At 37.3% G+C, this 18999-nt stretch overlaps 1 protein-coding gene across 1 annotated transcript; it reads right to left on the bottom strand.

Moving 5' to 3' along the window:
• Positions 1 to 2768: 2768 nt before the first annotated feature.
• On the bottom strand, positions 2769 to 8153 carry LOC120293200. The gene is made up of 7 exons (XM_039312155.1): positions 7679 to 8153; positions 5732 to 5827; positions 5451 to 5594; positions 5270 to 5330; positions 4481 to 4605; positions 3463 to 3570; positions 2769 to 3109 (listed from the first exon to the last, which is right to left on the bottom strand). The coding sequence occupies exons 1-6, from the start codon at positions 8087 to 8089 to the stop codon at positions 3502 to 3504; spliced, it is 906 nt and encodes a 301-aa protein (XP_039168089.1). The 5' UTR covers positions 8090 to 8153; the 3' UTR covers positions 2769 to 3109; positions 3463 to 3501.
• Between the last annotated feature and the right edge of the window lie 10846 nt (positions 8154 to 18999).

Below are 18999 nucleotides of genomic sequence, written 5' to 3'. Positions count from 1 at the left end.
GGGCTCATACGGGAAGGAATCACTTGTTCGTACAAAATGCTCAATTTGCTTTTCAACAACTTCCTTTTTTCAAAATTAGCCATTCTTGATTTTTCTTTCCAACTCCTGAAATAGTTGCTTAAATAAATAATCTCTATTATTTTGAGTAATATCATGATAAATAGGACCTTATATCAAGCCTTTATTGTGGATTACTTATATTTAGAGGTAGACCATCGGAAATCCTAAATCTTATATTATGCGTACATGGAAGTTCCATGGATTGCATAAATGCCCAATGCAAGTACGCAGCTTAACCCTACTTTTAGCAGTCTCTTTGAAAGGAACCAATTTATTTTTAATACAACTAAGAATCGATGGCTTTTCTCACAATGGTCTTCAAATCGCTGACTTTTTTCATCATATTCTACTTCACTTTTGGAGTTCATAACCTCACACAAATCGAATATAAAAGAATTCCAATTCATTCCATCTTCAAAATGAGATTTACATTTTATCACATTATCCTTTTCAATGTGCCAAACACGCAACAAATCGGCACTTCTAGGAAAAGTGCATCGAACTTCTCTATCAATAACAAAGGCCTGGATTGACAATCAACACCCAATATGCTGCTAAACATTGTCAAAAGCCAATCCATAGTCTTCTTTTTCGTCCTTTCTCGAAAGGGCAAAGCAAGAGTAGAAAAAAGCATTAAAGCTCAGAACTCCAACCTTATCCAACAAAAAAAATTTGTATCAATTAGTCTTGTAAGAGTAATCGATTATAGAGACATTTGATAAGCTCTTTGTCGATGCCATGGATATAACTTAAGAGAAAAATGAGTGCCTAAAGTGACCCTCAACATCATGTTTAAAATTGTAGATGAATCAATTAAGCTCATCCAATCAAGTTTGGACCATAAACCCACCATTCATATTTTCATCATAGATTTTGCTTTCATGTTGCAGATAGTTTTAGCAATAGCTTGAATGTTGGGATTAATTTGTCTCAAGGAAGAATGTAATTTGGCAGTAAAGTATACTTGTTTGAGACATCTCTTTCACACACAAATCTTCAACTATAGAAAGCAACGACAAGTAGGATTTCTAAACCTATCACGCAAAGGATCACGATTGTGTAATATATTCAATACTTTGAGTGACCCTGATTTGTTCTTCTTTTATAGCCACAAACTTCAAAAGGATAGTTATCAAACGGGATCGAGCCTTTTTTCTTAGATGTGCAATAGTATTAATATGTCGATTGCATCAATTACCTCCCCTGTCGCAATCAAGAAGAATATATTTGTCATTGACCTTCTATATGTGTGCCCACACATAAAAGTAAGGTTATATACAGCAAAAATTCATTTAGGTTTATCGTTTAAATGCGTCTAATACCAAAATGGAAACTTTATAGGTTTAGGTCGAGACTATAGCCACATGGAAGAAACTCAAAGCCAGCTTTTCTTCAAGGTGGACCCGCGAGTCACTCGCAGAATGGACTAGTGCAATGCTAAGGTGGCTACCCCAACTGCACCGAATATTTTCTCCAAAGCCATAGATGAAAGGAATGTAAGTGGTGACCCCACATAGAAATGGTTCTTATATTTGTCTTAGAAACCAAAGTATTCGTGCTGTTACAATATCGACGAAATCCACATGGTCCAATATACACACGTTTTCGTCGACAAACAATTGAAAAGATGGGTTCATGCTTCATTGTCAACCCCACAATTGATAAATAAAAGATGAATGTTTCCTTGTTCTCCAGACTGATTCACCAAGCTATAGCAGGGCGTAATTAAAGTTAAAAGAACAAAGCAAACTTTCTAAGACGTTTTTAAAGAATATACACATCTTATAATTTGAGTCATTCCATCTCTCATTCTATTGATAATGAGCCAAATAAGACGGTGATGGAACCGCCGCCACCACTGTGTAAAGATGGCCAACAAACCGCTGCGGTTACTGTTCTCAGATTCAATTAAAGAGGGTAATGAAACGGAGAAGACGGCACAATCAAGAAAGGGTGAATTGATTATTTGAAAAATTTTAAGCAATAATGGAAAGAACATTGTGTAAAACATGTATTGTGTGCCATGGGGTATACGACATAGAAATTTTAGCTACTAGACAAAAAAAATGTTTCTAGTTTTTAGTAATTAAGAAAAGGAGGGGGATTAACCCATGGAAGGGTGAGAAACACTCTTGGTAGTCGCTAAGGAGATGGCAAACCTCGCCAATGGCGGTTGTTTGCACTACGGTCTGGCAAGTGGCCAGCAGCGACGGTCCATCTCCGGATCCTCCTTTCTCTTTTGGCCTGTTCGATGATCTAATTAAGCGTTGAAAATTAAAAATTCAAAACGTACGTTCCTTTTCTCAGGATAACAAGGGAACGGAATTACCATCAATGTCTGACAAGGTGTGGAAACCAGGAATGGTTTCTGTCTGTTCTGACGACTCTATATCTGCTCTCTGTGTAGCCTCAGTTGAACTCTCTAAACTATAAGGCCTCAAAAGAGAGCCGACCGCAGGTACCCGCCAGAGCTTATTAAGAACATCGGGACATCTTGGCACCAGCCAAAACTGAGACAAACCCCATCACTTCCATGCCCACTTTAACAAACCTGGTTATTCTGAAGGTGCATATTGCAGCATTTCTTTAATGCATCTTGGTTTCTCCGGTCTGACCAACTTGAGAATATTTGTCACGGGATAGATAATGTCTCGATGTGATCAATCATAAATAACAGCAGGACCAAACCTTCTTTAGAGTACTCATTCTTTGTATAAAACAATGCAACAGATAATTCAACTGGCCCAAAAGGTTAAGCAAGCTATAATCTGCCGTCACACTAATCCCAACCTCAAATAGATCAGCTTGTAAAAGCCACAGATAATTCTGTTGTCTAAGATAGTAATACAACCAGCATTTGGTGAAAGATATAAATACAACCAGCATTTGGTGAGTTATCTATGAAAGCTCTGACTTATACTATATACATCTTCACTACAGCTAGCGGATCAAGCTACTATCTTGCTTCTATCTCTCGCTTACTTAGGTGCCTCTTTTCTTGCTGTTGAAACAGAACCCGGCAGAAAAATGAACTCTTGATCAATCCCTCCTGGAATAGAACATAAAGACATACATCAGAAGTCGATACATGAGGAAATCTGCAAGTAAAACTCCACTAAATCCGAGCTCTAAAGAGGACATTCCATTAGGTAGCAAGAAAATGTGGGTTTCCTCGTCCTCCAGATCACTTAATCCACCATCTTTCATCACTGACTTATTTATTGGTATCAGCTTTAGCTTAAACAGTAAAAGAAAGTTTTGGAGAGCCATTTTCCTTGGTCTTACCTCAACTCCAAGAATTTAAAATCTAACAATCACCACTAGTACGGTAACTAATTCTGATATCATCATTGCTAACTAGTGAAGGGGTGAGAAAAAGTCATAGCCAATTCCTCATCATACCTGGTCTGAATAGTAGGTAGACTTGGCATTCTTAACCACTTAGGAGCTTTCAGAACCTTGTATCACGTTGCATCGATGGACAATCTTCGAGAAATCATCAAGACTTAGCTGTAACATAGACAGATAAGTCACGCCACAAACAGATAGTTTACTTCCTAAAGACCCAAAACCAGAATCAACATTCAATCCCCAGTTTACTTTACATCATTAAATTTATGTTGATTCCTAAGAAAAGAAATCCTTAATACTATTGTTGGCAATTGTTTTTCCTTTGCATAACATTACTAGAAATTTATTCAATCTAGCAATGGAGATCTAAAAATAAAAGAGATAGATGAAGATGGAGAAAATTACATTCTCTGATGCCAAGAGTGGGCTAACTAAAAGATCTAACTAGAGATTGACCTTAAAATAACTATGTAAAAATTCATATCCTAACAGAATCCTTTTTCCCACACTTTCCAGGGCATGACTAGTCTTGCCAGCATATTACCTCATTTATTTTCACTACCCCATTATTATGATTAAATCAAGTTGGTGATACTTTCCCAGACAGTTATAGTTAAGTCATATTTAGTATTGTTCGATTCTTGAAACATGGACATTAATGCAAGATAATTTCTAAAATTGCCTAGATTTTGATCTGCATTAATAATTTAAGAATTTCATTAACAAGTGCCGCCAAAGCACTTCTTGAAAACCTCAAAAAAGAAAGTTTGTCATTTCCAATGCACCATCTTTCTTGTATTATGCATAATAAATGAAATAAAAACATTTCTTTATTAAGCATGGTTAACAAGTGTTGCCAAGACCCATAACTTAATTATATATCTATTCAACAACAGATACTCTGTCCTCATGGAAGTTTAATGAGATTTCATAACACTGCAGTCAATTAAATTAATGATGCTGAGACCTTTTTTCAAAATTTCATGATAGTTCAGTCCACAGCAATGCAGTTGACAAAAGGATTAGCGTGCAGGACTGGAGATGAAACAAAAATAGTACTAGGCTGGACCTTTCCATCTCCATCGCTATCAAAGCAGTAAATCATGTTGGCTAGTTCCTCGTCTGTCCATGTAAAATCATGAGCATCAGCAACTTTGGCTAAATCATGCACAGTGATGCCACCCTTCCCCACTTCTGCATGACACATGCAAGCTCATCAGTTCCAGAAACAAAAGGTTCACAAGCCAAAAAGGGGTGTCTATTGCCCAGCCTCCCACAATGTGGGGTCCAGGAAGGGCTAGATGTACCCACTTAACAGTAAGATCACAAGCCACGGAAAGAAAAAAGAAGGTCCGTGTAATACCCACATAAGAAACTCTCATTGTTAGTAACCAGAGGAACATAGAAAAAACCTTCTAGTAAAATTGATATTCTGTGACATATTTTGGCAGTTTCTAATATCACAGTAATCAAGAAGCAACGTATCTCAAAACTATATACTAGCAAACCAACATCCACCAGGTCTTCAAAATTTTAATATCACTTTTCAAACCATGACTAAAGAAAGGGATGGAAGACTTGCAGCGCATAAATATCTCCCTCCAGATTGACCTACTATAGATGTTCATTTCCTGGATGCGAATGCTTCAGCCTAACAATAAATTAGCTTCTCTGAACCTCCCTACCATTGGGACTAATGATGCACAAGAACAAGTGAACCTGATGTGCGAAACCAACAAGTGGTTGCCACAGCCATCAATGCCAAAATATATATATATATATGAAGGAAAGAATGTGAAAAATATGCATCCATCATCTGACAAACATAGAAATGGAAACTCCATTAACCATCAATTACCATCAAACTGAAAGAAATGCATAATCAGCTCGTCCTCAGTCATCTTCACCCGGCTGGTAAACTGGATATCAATAATTATTTACAAGAAAAAAAAGAAACAAACAAACAAAGACAGTCAGCTAGGAAAGGAGAAGGAAAACAAAATTCTCTTAAAACAATTATTAGGACAAGAGTTACAGACCGTTTTTCTCCTCTTCAGCATTCTAGGATTTTCCTGAGTCTTTTCTACTCTGCCTTTAAGATCTACACCAGCCTCATTTTTAGAAGGCCCTGAGCTCACTGTTCCTGAAACTCCAGCAGAATCATGCAGAGACAGCACAATGGCCTGCATTTTGCCACTGACTTTGTCAATATTGACCTTGCAGTTACTACATGTGTAATAGATTTCTAATCCATGCTGAGATGAAACCCAAGCTTCACTCTAGAATGACAGTATTACAATCATGAAAATACTAGATTTACCTTCGCCAATTCAGCATCATCATCAACATAATCCAACTTATTCAGTAACTTTTTGGTTTGAGGTTTCTTCCTTGGTTTGGACACTTTTCTCTTTCCCTGGAGCAGGAGATAGTCACAAAAGGTAAGAAAAACAACATTTCAAAGCAAGACAGAAGTATTACAAAGGTATTGACATGTCGATTGTCCCAAGAAGGACAAGAAGCTCGGTATTAAGATGACATATCAAAATAATACATGATCAAAATAATTTGCTGAATTCAGCTCATCAATTTTGCCCTCATCAATGTTTAAACTTCTTCCACCTACATTAAAGAATAGGAACGACAATTCAGGTTTAGCTCCTTTCACTTTTCTCATGTCACAACCTCTGGGATATGTGATATATCTGAAATCTGATCTGAATATTAAAATGGAATAGGACTAAAAACAAGGAAAACAATATTGATTTCAAACTAAGCATGTCGCAATGGGTACTAAGTATCATAGCCAAATTCTCTAAGTTCATAACTTATGAATCTACGCATCTTCCATACGACACCACCCTAATCTTGCTTAACATAAAATAACCAAGGACATGAAGTTGGAGATGTTCAATATGTCCAATGCGATTACTATAATGACATGTCCAAGACTGATACATCTACAATTTACTTAGAAGTTCCCAAGTGCGCCTCAGATCCATGGTTTCCTATTGTTGTCTTAATCCTGATTTAAATGGAAATCTTATTGCTTGAAAAGCAATAAGAGGAGATACAGAAAGAAAAACTGCCTTCCACCAAAGCCCACTCCAAGAGGATAGACAGAGCACTGGAAAAGCTAAACTTAAATGAAAGCCATAAGTCAATTTGACTAAAAACACCCACACTATATTATTTGGTAATTAAATCATTTATTCAACTGTGGTATTACTATTTAAACAAATTTGGTGAAAACGGTATTTTCAACTGCAGTACATGCAACTAGAGTATCACTAAATTAACATCCTTCACAAATGCAGTCTGGAGTAATTAGCAATAGTGAAATTCAAAATAAGTAGCCAATAAACAATTAGACTGTAATTTTGGAATTAATTGTGATAGGTTTGAAATGCCAAGATATATTAAAAGTACACAATTTAATTGAAATTCTCGAGGATTTATAATAAGGGAAAAATGAAGGGAAAGATGGCATGTTAATCTGCCAGCGAGTGTACTTAAGTTTCACACAGTTTCTAACCAACTGCACAAAGTTTTGCTTAAGTTGGGTAATCTTGGCGAGTCAAACAGCATAACTAAGTATTCAATGCCACTTCAAGCCGAAAATCTCATGGTTACCTAGGATTCAACTTGGATGTTCTCATGATAGTCTTCTGTTTAATTAGGCCAACTATTTCTTAGAAACACTGGTGAAGTTTCAAGAATGTCACAATGAAGCAATAAAATCTGGGTGCAGCATAAGAAATTCATTCTAACTAAGAAGGCGCTCAATGCAGCCACTGCAGCAATATTTGTGAATAAAACACTTCGTGAAGAAGTCTAAAGAACTGAGGTAACTAGGAAGAAAGTGCTCCCGGATACACTTCACAACAAGATTAACTAAATATTATACTAGCAAAAAAAAGCCAGCGTTGTGAAGGAAATATATAGGCAACACTTCCGAGTGACCGCAATATGTGGTGAATACACAACAGTTCGGAATGGAATGAAATAAAGCCGGAGCCACGAAGCCAAAAATTAATGACCCCCGAGGACGAATCACTTCATTCACTTCAATGGCCCCATTGTCATCCTCATTGAGAAAAATTCAAGAAATGAGAAACTCTGTGATCATTTCTTTCTCTTGACTCCATTGTCTTGAACCGACCTTCCCATTTTCACATAAACCTTAAACGCCAACTACGTTAGGAACTTCAATTCACGCAAAAACAACAGAAGCAGATAAAGAATTACCCAATAGAAAAGAACCGACCTTTGTCTTACCAGACCCAGATACTTCAAAATCCCGATCATCCTCCTCATCGTCGACGCTAAGATCATCGTCATCGCCGCCATCGCCGTCCAAAGCAGGCGCGTAATCACCATCCTTGTCGTCGTTGTCGTCGTCCTCGTCCTCGCCGCCCACCTTCCTTTTGCCCTTCGCGTCGCCCTTTCTCGCCTTCCGACTCGAACCCATCACGGAACTCGCCAGGTTTCGGAGGCCCAGGGCCTCCATCCTCCTCTTGTTCTCCGCGATCCTCGACAGCCTCTGCTTCTCGTAATTCGATACAGGCGTCGCCTCCGTCGGGGCGGGTAGCGTCGGAGGCTCCGGTTCGGAGCCCGAGCTCGCCTCCGCTCCGTCGGGCTCCGCGTCGGAAGTGGGAGAGCGGCGCTTCGCCGCCATTCGAGCGGTCGCGGCGAATTCTCGAGACGAAAATGGCGATTGGGCGTCGCGAAATGACAGAGGTTCGAGGGGAGTGAAGAAAATGGGAGGGAAGTCGATATAAAAGCAAGCGCGGTCGAGTCGTACCGGTCCGACCGGATTTTGAGGCTTAAGCATTTGGACCGATCCGATCCGGTCCGGTCCGGACAGAGTCGTAGACAAGGTGATTTGGGGGCACTTAATACTTCAGATGAGATGAAGACTTGCACACTTTTAACACTCACTTAACATGTGAATTTTTTGTTTGAGCAAGTTGAAAAAATCATGCTTCGAGAGCACATGAAAATATCCATGTTGTAGGTTGAAACTAAGGAGACAATATCTGAACTATTCCAATTCACTTAAGAATGGTGATTTCATTTTGAGCTAACTTTAATATCGCATACATGCAATCGTTATCTAAAAAAAAATTGCTTAGCGAAGTCAATGGAGAAGCTGACATGTTATCACATGAATCTTACTATGAACATACATGTTGGATATAGCAGTGTCTCTCCATAAGTTAGTTTGTTATGAGCATTTGTAAAAATTACCATCACTCCATTATTTCTACATTCTAAAATTGCATCTTGTCGCTTCTTTAATTTTCTCGTGCAAAAACAAATGGTAAAGGAAAAATTGTTCTCCTCAATATCGATGGCCCCTTCTAAAATGTCAAAATATGTCTTCTATATCTACACATTTAAACTTAGTCGACTTTATTAACCAAAAAAAAAAAAAATTATGATCGGCTTGTGTTTCGCTCTTTATGATTTCTGAGTTTACTCTTGCATCCAAAGACTAAAACTTAGTCGACTTTTTTGGTCGAATGTTTTGTTTTGTTGGCTGTTGGACTGTCCGGTAATTGGCGGGACTGGTTGTGTGTGTGTGGTGGAACTGGCCAAACATGTGGGCCTGAAAGTGGCCAAGCAAAGGCCAAGAAAACTTTTAAAAAATGGTCAAGCAAAGCCGAAGGCTGGCCAGATACGAGCTGAAGAATGGCCGTCCGAAGCAGAGTTTGGCCAAATGCTTATCCGTCCATTCCACGGTGTAATGGACAACTTTTGTGCAATGAACTTGGCAACGCATCCCTGCTTTACACTAGCAGAATATTACTTGATGGCTCGCTATGCAACAGCATTCGTTGCAACTTAAACCCCAATCTTAAATTCATGGATACGAAAAGCACTATGTCATGGCAATACATAACTATCAAGATATTCACAACCATTCTCTTTTGGATAGGCTCTGAAAAGAGAAGAAAGGATGACCGGAATGCTAACAAGCACCTAGTAATTGAATTTGCTTGAACAATAGTACAAACACGTAAACAGAGGAAAAACCTCATATATCCATTTTACATATCATTCAAACACCTTACAATGCAAAGGAAAAAAAAGAGATAAAGGGTGTCAAATTATATCACGAGACCAACTAGGCAAAGTCCTCCTCATCTCCGCCACCGTTGCCATCCACCGATCGAGTTACAATGGTATTATTCATCGATGATTCTTCTTGGTTTGCAACATTAAATTTCAAAAGATTCTCGATGAACCCAAGTGATTCAATGAACAAGTCTCTGAGTCTCAAATAAGTTGCTCTGCATATAGACTTGATGATTTGTTTCATCTCTTGAAAAAATTGTTGATAATCGGGATTTGTAGCTACCATAGCAAGGAATATGCCATAGATAGCCCACTTAATATAAGAATTCGGTACAATCGAGTTGAGTGTTATTCCAACAATGAGACATCCAAGTATAAGAAATGCAAAATTGATGAATATCATTCCACGATTGCCTCGCGTTGTTCGCGAACTAATGCCGAAAAGAATTATGAGAGCTATGGAAATCACGATGAAGGTCAATTGCTTGTTTATAAGTAAATCCTTGACTCCAAGAAAAGCAAGTGACCATCTAAGCGAGGATGTCAAGAAATCTTTCAATTTTTCAGTGATGGCATCTTCTAGTCCTCCAGGTCTACAAAAAATAACAACAAAATCTAAAATCATTTATTTAAGGTACAATAAATTAATACAAGCTTGTGGTAGGAACGGCTTAAATCTTGCTCAACGGAAGCTTACTCATCCACATAGTGAATTAAGTGTACATGATGGTGAGAATTTCTCCCAGGTTGCATTACGACATGTTATTTGTCAATCCGAAATAGCAATCAAAAGCTTAGTAAATGAAGAGTAGTAATCGATGTAAATTTCGAGTAAATGAGGATATGGTTCCAAGAAACTTATAAAGCCTAGTGCCCTAAAAGCTCATGATGCAAAGGAGGATATGGTTCCTAAGGAACGACAACACGTACGCAAGCAAATGAAGAGTAGTAATCGATGTAAATTTCGAGTTGTTGAATGTAAAACTAACCTCCGAGCTTCAGTTGAAGTAGAGTTGATGTCCGACATTGGTCTGTGCTAGCTTTCTAATAAAGAGGGTTGATGTTTTTTTCACCTCAGCACGAGAGGTAAAGAGCTCACAGCAAATGCAAATTAGAGGGGGGATTTCACGGAGAAGCTTTCGAACAGAGAGGGTGAGGCTTCTCCAAGGGATACAAATTACAAGGGGAGTCAAGGAGGATGCTACGAGGAAGAAATATATTCAGGTCACTCCATGGAGATAAAGTAGTTTGTCCTATGCTATGATGACCTCACAGTCACCGTCACTGTGGGCCCGACGGTGACTATGAAGTCATCATAGCATAGGGACCGACCTAAATATTCTGGTAGAATCCTCCTTATGTCCCCTTTTATCCCTTGGAGAAGCCTCACCATTAAATCCCCGGCTATTGCTCAAACCCTCCTTTTCTCGCTGATCTTCAAAAGTTACCGTAGCATATCAACAAAGGACTACTACTATCTGACACGATTAGTACACAATGGTTGGTAGAAATCATCACTGCATACTTACATTTAACATCTAATCTTTTCTCAATAAAGCAATTTAAAATGGCACATACTGGGATAGTGTGTACTATTCTAACAAGCTTTGATTAGAGTATAATCAATGACAAGGTCTCAAAATAAAATTTTAATTTTGATATAGCATTTGAAAATTACAAGGATGAAGTATCGGTCAATGCCAAGAAGAATTTATTACATAAGGAATTTTCGAAGTTGACGCATTTACATCCGAAGTAAGAATACGTCTAATTCTCATCATGTTAATTTTCAATATCTTGGAAAATAAACCATAGTATTGACCCTTTAATAATTACATCAAACCACAATAAAGGTTTAGTTCTTGGATTATTTTTATTGATTTGTTAGATATTATTAGATTAATATTTGAGCGGATGATAAGGAAAGAAAGAAAAGGTAGTTTGATAAAAGATTGGACAAAATAATAATTGGAATAATGTGACAAAAGATTGGAACCTCTCACCTCCCACCTGAATGACCGGTTTGCTCAAAGACATCCGCTAGTTTTCTGGGTTGACGACTAGACGGGCTATTTGGCCGGAAGTAGAAATAAAGTTTCATTTTGCGGGCGAAGCGAAAGTCATCTTTACTTGTGATCACATAGAAATTAGTGATAATTTAACTCCACCATAGAAATTTGGGAAAATTTATAACTAGGTTACTCGAACTTTGAATTTAATTGCCCAATAATTAAATGTAAGATTTTTTGCGATTAATGTACCGATTGATCTTTTGGAGAACGATTGACATACCGAACGAATCACAATTCTAAGATTATTTTAATGGAAAAATAATTCTATTTCTTCAAAGGACATCAATCGGAAAAAAAATGTTCAACATTATATATTTTGGAGATTGAAATCAAAACCTTGCAACTTGATCACAAATTTCACTACGGTGACCACAAGTAAAATTGGCTTGAAATCAATGCAAAGACGCATGGAATTATAAGGTTATCAACCAGTGCAATAGCATCACACGGCCCCTACACCTTACATAAACACATTAAAAACCACATCATGCTAGTTTCTAGGTGTAATGCAATAGCCTATACACGGGCGATGAAGAATAATAGATACATTTAAAATCCAGCGAAATAAGTGGACTTCTGATTTTATAAATAGATAATGCACAATAAAATCAAATGAAGTAGGAGAGTTCTCCAAATTTTTCAATATATATTTATAAATAAATAAAAAATAAATTCGGAAAAAGAGACACCATGCTTAGTGCAAATTAATTAAGTAAACAAAGAGTTTCGATGCTTTATTTTCAGATTGATATTGTGTGCTTGACTGCAAAAGCTAAAGTAAGTCATTACGCAACTATAATAGTTAACATACATTGGCTAGTGTATTAGAAAAGCCTTGTAGTTAACAATACCACCCCAAATAAGTAATATCTCTAACAAAATTAAGCCAAGTCAGATGAATTCGTTGCTTCATGCTAGTAAGTTTATTATATTTTCATCAATTTTCAGTGATGTTAGAACAAATCCAGAGAAAACTATAGCTTGTCAGCATCTCATAATACCAAATTCAACTTTCTACTAAGTGCCCCCTTTGATAATGAAACCCAAAAATAGTCCACGAGCCCTATAACGATCATTTATTATAATTTTGAGGGAGAAAACACAATTAGTAGATAGCAAATTGCGGATTTTATTGTACACCATTTGATAACTTTTATCAGAGGGATTTTGTCATAAAAACGTAAAAAAAGTGCCCCTGGCCGTGATACTTTTTTCGTTTTTTTTTGGGGGTCGAAGCCGCGATACTTATCGAGAAGCCATGTCAAGAACGTTTGCAGTTTTTAATACTCTGTTTTTCTCGTGTGGTATATTATCAACGCCTTATAAATCAAAACTTCCATATTGAATGTGCCTAACAAGTGCTCTAAGACACGCGTCTGTTGTTACCAAATTACTTAATTAATATATTATCGGCAGAAACGTCAAGCACTCGGAGATGGAAATTTCCTTTTTTCTCCTTTTCCAGTGTCGAACGCCTTCCCATGATTATTTAGGGCGTTTGGTAATGATTCTATTCGAGAAGAGATTTTGATCAGAAATGATTATTTTTATTTTGTTAGGGCGATTCCCGAGTAAAAAAAAACGCGTTTGATAACTATTCAAAATTTCTGATTCGGAATAAAATTGTATTTGGTACGGTCTTTCATTGATTCTGTTCCAAATCAATTTCTTTTAATTTTAAATAATTTTTTACTATTTTCTTTTTTTCTTTTCTTTTTCCTTTTTTCCTTTTTTTTTTTTCTTTTTTTTTTCCTTTTTCTCATATTCTTCTTCTTCTTCTTCTTCTTCTTCTTCTTCTTCTTGTGGCTAGTCGCGGATTGACAACCTCACCGAAGCATCGGCGACCCTCAACGAGGCCAACCCCCGGTCGGCCAAAGGCCTCCCGTGGCCAGGCGAGCCTTGCCAGTGCTGGGCGAGGCTCGTTTGGCCACTGGCAGGGTTGGGCATCGCGAGGCTTTCCCGGCCAGACGAGGCTTGGCCTCGAACAAAAATCAACTTTTTTATTCTTGATTCCACTCCCAATTTGTTCCCGGGAACAAGAATTTTACCAAATGCGATTCTCGGCCCAAGCGATCTGGGAACAAAAAATCAGAATTTGGCTCTATTTGGATGGTTACTAAACATGACCTTATTTTCTCTCAAAAGAATGAAGATGAAAATATTTCCTCTCTCCTGTTCTCAATCTATGAAGTTGCAAAACGCGTATTGAACTAAACACCTTTCGACGATTGATTTTCCTCCACACAAGAGAATGAAGATGAAAATTTATTGTCTGTTTCCCTTTTAATATCTGAAGTTTCCATGCTGTTGCTGGCTTAAGCAAGAATTCAACAGATAGATCAGAATAGTTTGCATTGAAAAACTCTTCTTCCTTTTTTGCCGCCCTTGTTAATGATTGGTCCCTCTAATCTTTGGGTCAAATCTATAATAGAATATATATAGTATGAAGGGAAACCTGTAGCTAGAAAATAGGTTTTTTTTTTCCTTTCTTTGTGTGTGAGATAATGTGAAGCTATCTTTAAATACAGGAGTAAATTTTTAACATAAAAGTTTTTTGTGTAGTATAATGCAAAAAAACCTTCACTCGAGTGTCTATTTCCTATGATTCGTCCTGAGTGAAATTTTCACTCCAACGTGGCTTTTTTCAAAGAAATTTAAGTCAAACATGGACAATTTTAGATTATTGTGGCAAAAGAAAACCCCGATCTTAGAAGGGGAATGCAGGCATGCACACTGGCATCTTGTCTTTCGAGAAACTTGACCGGAGTTCTCGTGGCAAGCAAAGATCACCAACGAAGGGCTCATTGGGGTCGAGTATCTTGGTAGGCCACCACAATGCGTTCCTTCATCAGACCCACACGATCAATCCTGCTCCCATTCCCACCCTAACAGTCTCCAAATCCTCCTGGACTCCCCATCTTAGCGATTCGAGATCAGAAATTGAAAACTCCAGTCTCTATCTCCCTCATCTCTAGTAAGCAAATAACTGATCTGAGTGTGGCTAGAGATTGAGGAAACATGGCTCTACCATCGGAGAAGAAGAGCTAGAAATGGAGGATCCGGCAAGCACATGTCTGAAAGATTTTGATTCCTTCTCTTTCAGCTTGGATTTTTCATATCTCTCCTCCCCTTTTTTATTTTTTATTTTTCCTTTTTAACTTTACTCTTTAAAATTGAGGATTTATAGAGAAATCTCCAATCTCGCCACATCCAGCAAGCCCTAACTTTCTACTCCAGCCCTGATTTTTAATTTTAACTTCGCTCTTTATGTAACACGAGTAAATGCAAATTCAAGAGAGTCGTTTACCCTCTTCTTTCTTTTACTAATAGGGCCAAGATGACGTCGCTTCTTATGATTTTTGCCGATTGGATTTTTCCGGCAAGTTACGTCGGCAGATTTATAGAAGTTAATGCCACGTGGGATTTTTTTATTGCACAAACTGCCGTGGAGACTGGAATATGTTAAATTAGCGGCGTTGACTGAGAAAGACTGGAAGTTCAGAAAGAAGACAAATGTGGGAACGTGAAAAGGGGGCACCGGAGAGAATCGTGAGAGAGAGAGAGAGACCGAGGAAGACAAGGAGAGGAGAGAGAAAAGCTGTCTGTGTGGTGTGCAGTTTCCAGTGTGCTTCCTTTGTCCTCGTCTTTAGTCTCTCCCTTTTCATCTTCCATTCTTTCTTAAAGTGGCCATTCGCGTTCTGGTATCTATTTCGAGCTAGAAATTCTTATCAAACATCATTGAGTAAGTTCACATTTTCATTAGATATCAGAAAATAATCTCTCAATTTTTGGATTTATTAAAATCCATTTTCATGAACGGGTTCGATGAAGTGAAAGTTTTCTATCATTATGGGTGTATATTGTTACACTGATGTGTGGCGTGTAAGTGTTTAATTTTTTTGAGGTTTAGCAATCACATAATGTTCATGCCAGTTCTGCAAACCTCGACTCTATCCAAATCATCTCATTTTCTCGACTAGTCTACCTATCCAAACGATCAGGACCATTCTCCCATACTAATCAGATGCATTTAGGATTTTACGCATAAAATGCCCCCAAATAGATTTAAACCCAATATCGAAATTAGATGACCAAGCTTCCTTACCATCTAGACCAATATCTTGTTAGTTGATAACTGCTAATAGAGTATAACGACTTTTATTAGAAAAAATTACCAAAAAAGCCATACACTTATTGTAATTATGTTAATTTAGGCATAAACTTTTTTTTTACCAATTCAATCATAAACCTTCTATAATTATGCCAATTAAGTACATCCGGCTAATTTTGGCTAACCGGGCGTTAACGCAGACGCCAACTAGCATCGGTTGTCCCGCCAATACTAATGTTGATAATTTTTAATAATAAATTATTATTTTTCGAATTTTTCTTTTTCTTTTCTCTTTTTCCTTTCTTCCCTCTTTGGTTTCTTTTCCCTCACAGTGGCCGGTGAGGGTCGTGACCCTCGCTCGGCTTGTCCAGACCTAGGCGAGACCATGGTCGCCTTCGCTGGTGCCTCAAACGGCCATGAGCAAAGGCAACCACAGCTACCGCCTGCGCATGAGCTGCCAAAGACGTTTTAATTTCCAAGATCCCCTGATCTGGTGGCGGCCACCATCGTTGAAGGCGGAAGCTTTCTGCAACAGGAAGCTTTTCCCTTGAGGCAGGATTTTGCCTCCATCGCGATGGCCTCTCCCACCAATTGCGCTGGCTGCGGCTTCTTCGGTGCTAGAAAGGTGAAGTGGGTTTCCTGCTTTCCAGATTCGACACAATGCTTTTCTTTCAATATTCAGTACGAGTTTTTCGCTTTCCATCTCAACTTTTTTGATGGAGTTTGAGCGAGGCCACCTTCACCCGTGACTAGGAGATCATGACAAGGCTGGCCTCGCCCACGACTCTAGGCCTCGCTCAAATTTAGGCAAGCCTCGCCAGCTGCTGTTACAAGGAAAAAAAAAACCAAAGAAGGAAGAAAAGGAACAAGAAAAAGAAAATGATTAATAAAAAGTTCAAAAAAATTAAGTATTATTAAAATTGTTCATGTCAACGTTAGCCGGATAGCTAGTGCTAGTTAGCATCCACGTCAATGCCGGTTAACCAAAATTGGTCGGGTGTCGATTGACACAATTACAAAATGTTTAGGACTAAATTGGTCAAAAAGTTTAAGAATGATTTAGCACAATTACTTTTTGGTAATTCTCCCACTTTTTATATGTAGATAGTCCTCAAAATTTAAAAATATATATATATATATAGAATGTTTTCTGTATTGTTTTGTCGGCAAAATGGGTAAATCTTCTTTGATTCTGTCTCCACTAGAATTTGCTCATAATAAGCAAGGGTTTTGTTTGTATTATGTGGTTTGAATAACCAGTCTTTTGGAAAGATGTTTTTTGCAAATTTGATTGGATCTTCGTCGAAGAATCCATCTTCTACAGTTAATATTTTTGAAATGATGTTTTAGGAAAGAATTTTGATTTTTGAGATTGAGGGGTTGCCTGTGGCCTAATAACCACCTCATTCGAAATTCTTTTGTATTCTGCTGGGTTTTGTGTAACCAGCGGGGAAGGATTGTTGCTTACCTCGATGGCGTTGGATGGCTCTTTCTTTTCCTTGTTTTGTATAGATTGTGCAAGTAACAAAATGGTTTCTTTTGGTATCATGTTGGCTAGTTGGTTAAAGGCTAGCTTGGGATCAGAAGATATGTGTTCTATTGTCAAAGGTGTTTGGTGTAGGAATGTCTGGTTGTTTTCTGCCATTTCAAGCCATGTCTTGACAGATGTTAAGCCTTTCGGCTTTGGTGGTGTATTGGAGGGTTCGGCGGTGGCTTTGCCTTTGCCTTTATCTTTGTCTTTTTGGATCTTGGCATGATTGTATCCCCTGTAAAAATTCTCTTGTGAGAAAATCAGGTAATGAATTTGAAGAACCATTTATAAATTCAATGTCAAAATCGAATCGAAAGTATGGCTTGCCATCTGGCAAAAATTTGTTTTGATGCAATGTTTAAAACGTCTTTTTGTAAAACGTCTTTGGCTGATTTGCAATCAATCCTCAAGATGAATTTTGATTTAATAAATCTCCTTGGAATTTTGATATAGATAGAACTATAGCAAGTATTTCTTTTTGATTGTCGAATAATTTTGTTGAGTGGAATTCCAATGTTTTGAAATGAACTGAACAACTTGTTCTTTGTTGTTATTGACTTGTTTGAGAATACCACCATATCCTATTCGAGGCATCTGTTTCAACTATTTTGAAAGTGGAAGGGTCAGCAAGGTGTAAGCATGGTATGTCTTTTACATGCATTTTGATTTGTTTGACAATGTCTGTATGGACAGAGGTCCAGGGTGGAGGATCCTTTCGTAACCTTTGGTGTAAAGGTTTACAAAGGATATTTATATTGGGAAAGAAATCTAAAATATAATTTAGACTACCCAAAAACCTCTGTAATTGAGTTTTGTCTTTAATCTCATCAGGGAATTTATCGGTAAAAGAGATTGATCTTTCAATGGGGGTTATAGTATTTATATGAATGTAATGACCTAAAAATCTAATCTTTGTTTTGAAGAGTGCAATTTTAGTGGGAGAAACTACAAGACCATTTTGTATTATTATTTTTATGAAAGTAGATAAATGTTTGAAATGTTGTTCTATATTGGAAGAAAATACTAGAACATCATCTATATAAACTATGATGTATTCTGAATAAGGATTGAAAATCTCATTCATAATTCTTTGGAATTCTGAAGGGGCATTTTGAGGCCGAATGGCATAACATTCCATTCATATTGGCCAAAGGGACTGTAAAAAGTTGTCTTGTATTTATCCTTATCACTAACTTGTATTTGCCAAAATCCTGACTTCATGTCAAATTTTGAAAATATTTTTGATCTACAAAGTCTGTTTAACAAATCTTTTTTATTAGGTATAGGATATCTTATCCACCTAAGGGCTATATTAAGAGGTTTATAATTAATGACTAATCTGGAACTCCTCTTTCCAATTCAGCATTTTTATTGACATAAAAGCAGAACAACTCCAAGGTGATTGGCTTTTTCTTATGAGTTTTTTATCTAAGAGATCTTGTATTTCTGCTTGACAGAATTTTAAAACTTCTTGATTCATTTGTGTTGGGCGAGCTTTGGTAGGTATTTTGTTTTCAGAAAAGTCATGTTCATAAAGTAGATCAACGATATGCTTTTTCTTTCCCAAAAGGCATTGGGTAGAGTAGAACATATAGTTTTCTCTATGTGTTTTTGTAGGGAGGCTATTTTCTCTATGATGTTTGGTTTTATAAGATTTTCTTCTATTCTTTTGAATTCTAAATCTTCTTTTAAAAATTCAAGCTGGTTTTCTTTGTCTTTTATAAGGCAATTTATTTCTGAAATGGAATGTTCTTGTAAAATATTAAGACTTCTTTTCTGTGGTTTTGTTATGA

This window comes from Eucalyptus grandis, chromosome 5 (assembly GCF_016545825.1).
Source record: "Eucalyptus grandis isolate ANBG69807.140 chromosome 5, ASM1654582v1, whole genome shotgun sequence".
Taxonomy (NCBI): domain Eukaryota; kingdom Viridiplantae; phylum Streptophyta; class Magnoliopsida; order Myrtales; family Myrtaceae; genus Eucalyptus; species Eucalyptus grandis.
Note: the sequence above shows the minus strand (reverse complement) of the source record. Positions and strands in the feature narration are given on the sequence as shown.

What these genes read in the sequence shown, in the direction of transcription:
- LOC120293200 (XM_039312155.1), bottom strand. Translation starts at nt 8,089, where the DNA reads ATGGCGGCGAAGCGCCGCTCTCCCACTTCCGACGCGGAGCCCGACGGA. An exon ending in GCATTTCTTTCAGTTTGATG is followed by an intron (nt 4,606 to 5,269) that starts GTAATTGATGGT and finishes TGTGTCATGCAG; the next exon opens with AAGTGGGGAAGGGTGGCATC. An exon ending in ATAGCGATGGAGATGGAAAG is followed by an intron (nt 3,571 to 4,480) that starts GTCCAGCCTAGT and finishes TCTATGTTACAG; the next exon opens with CTAAGTCTTGATGATTTCTC.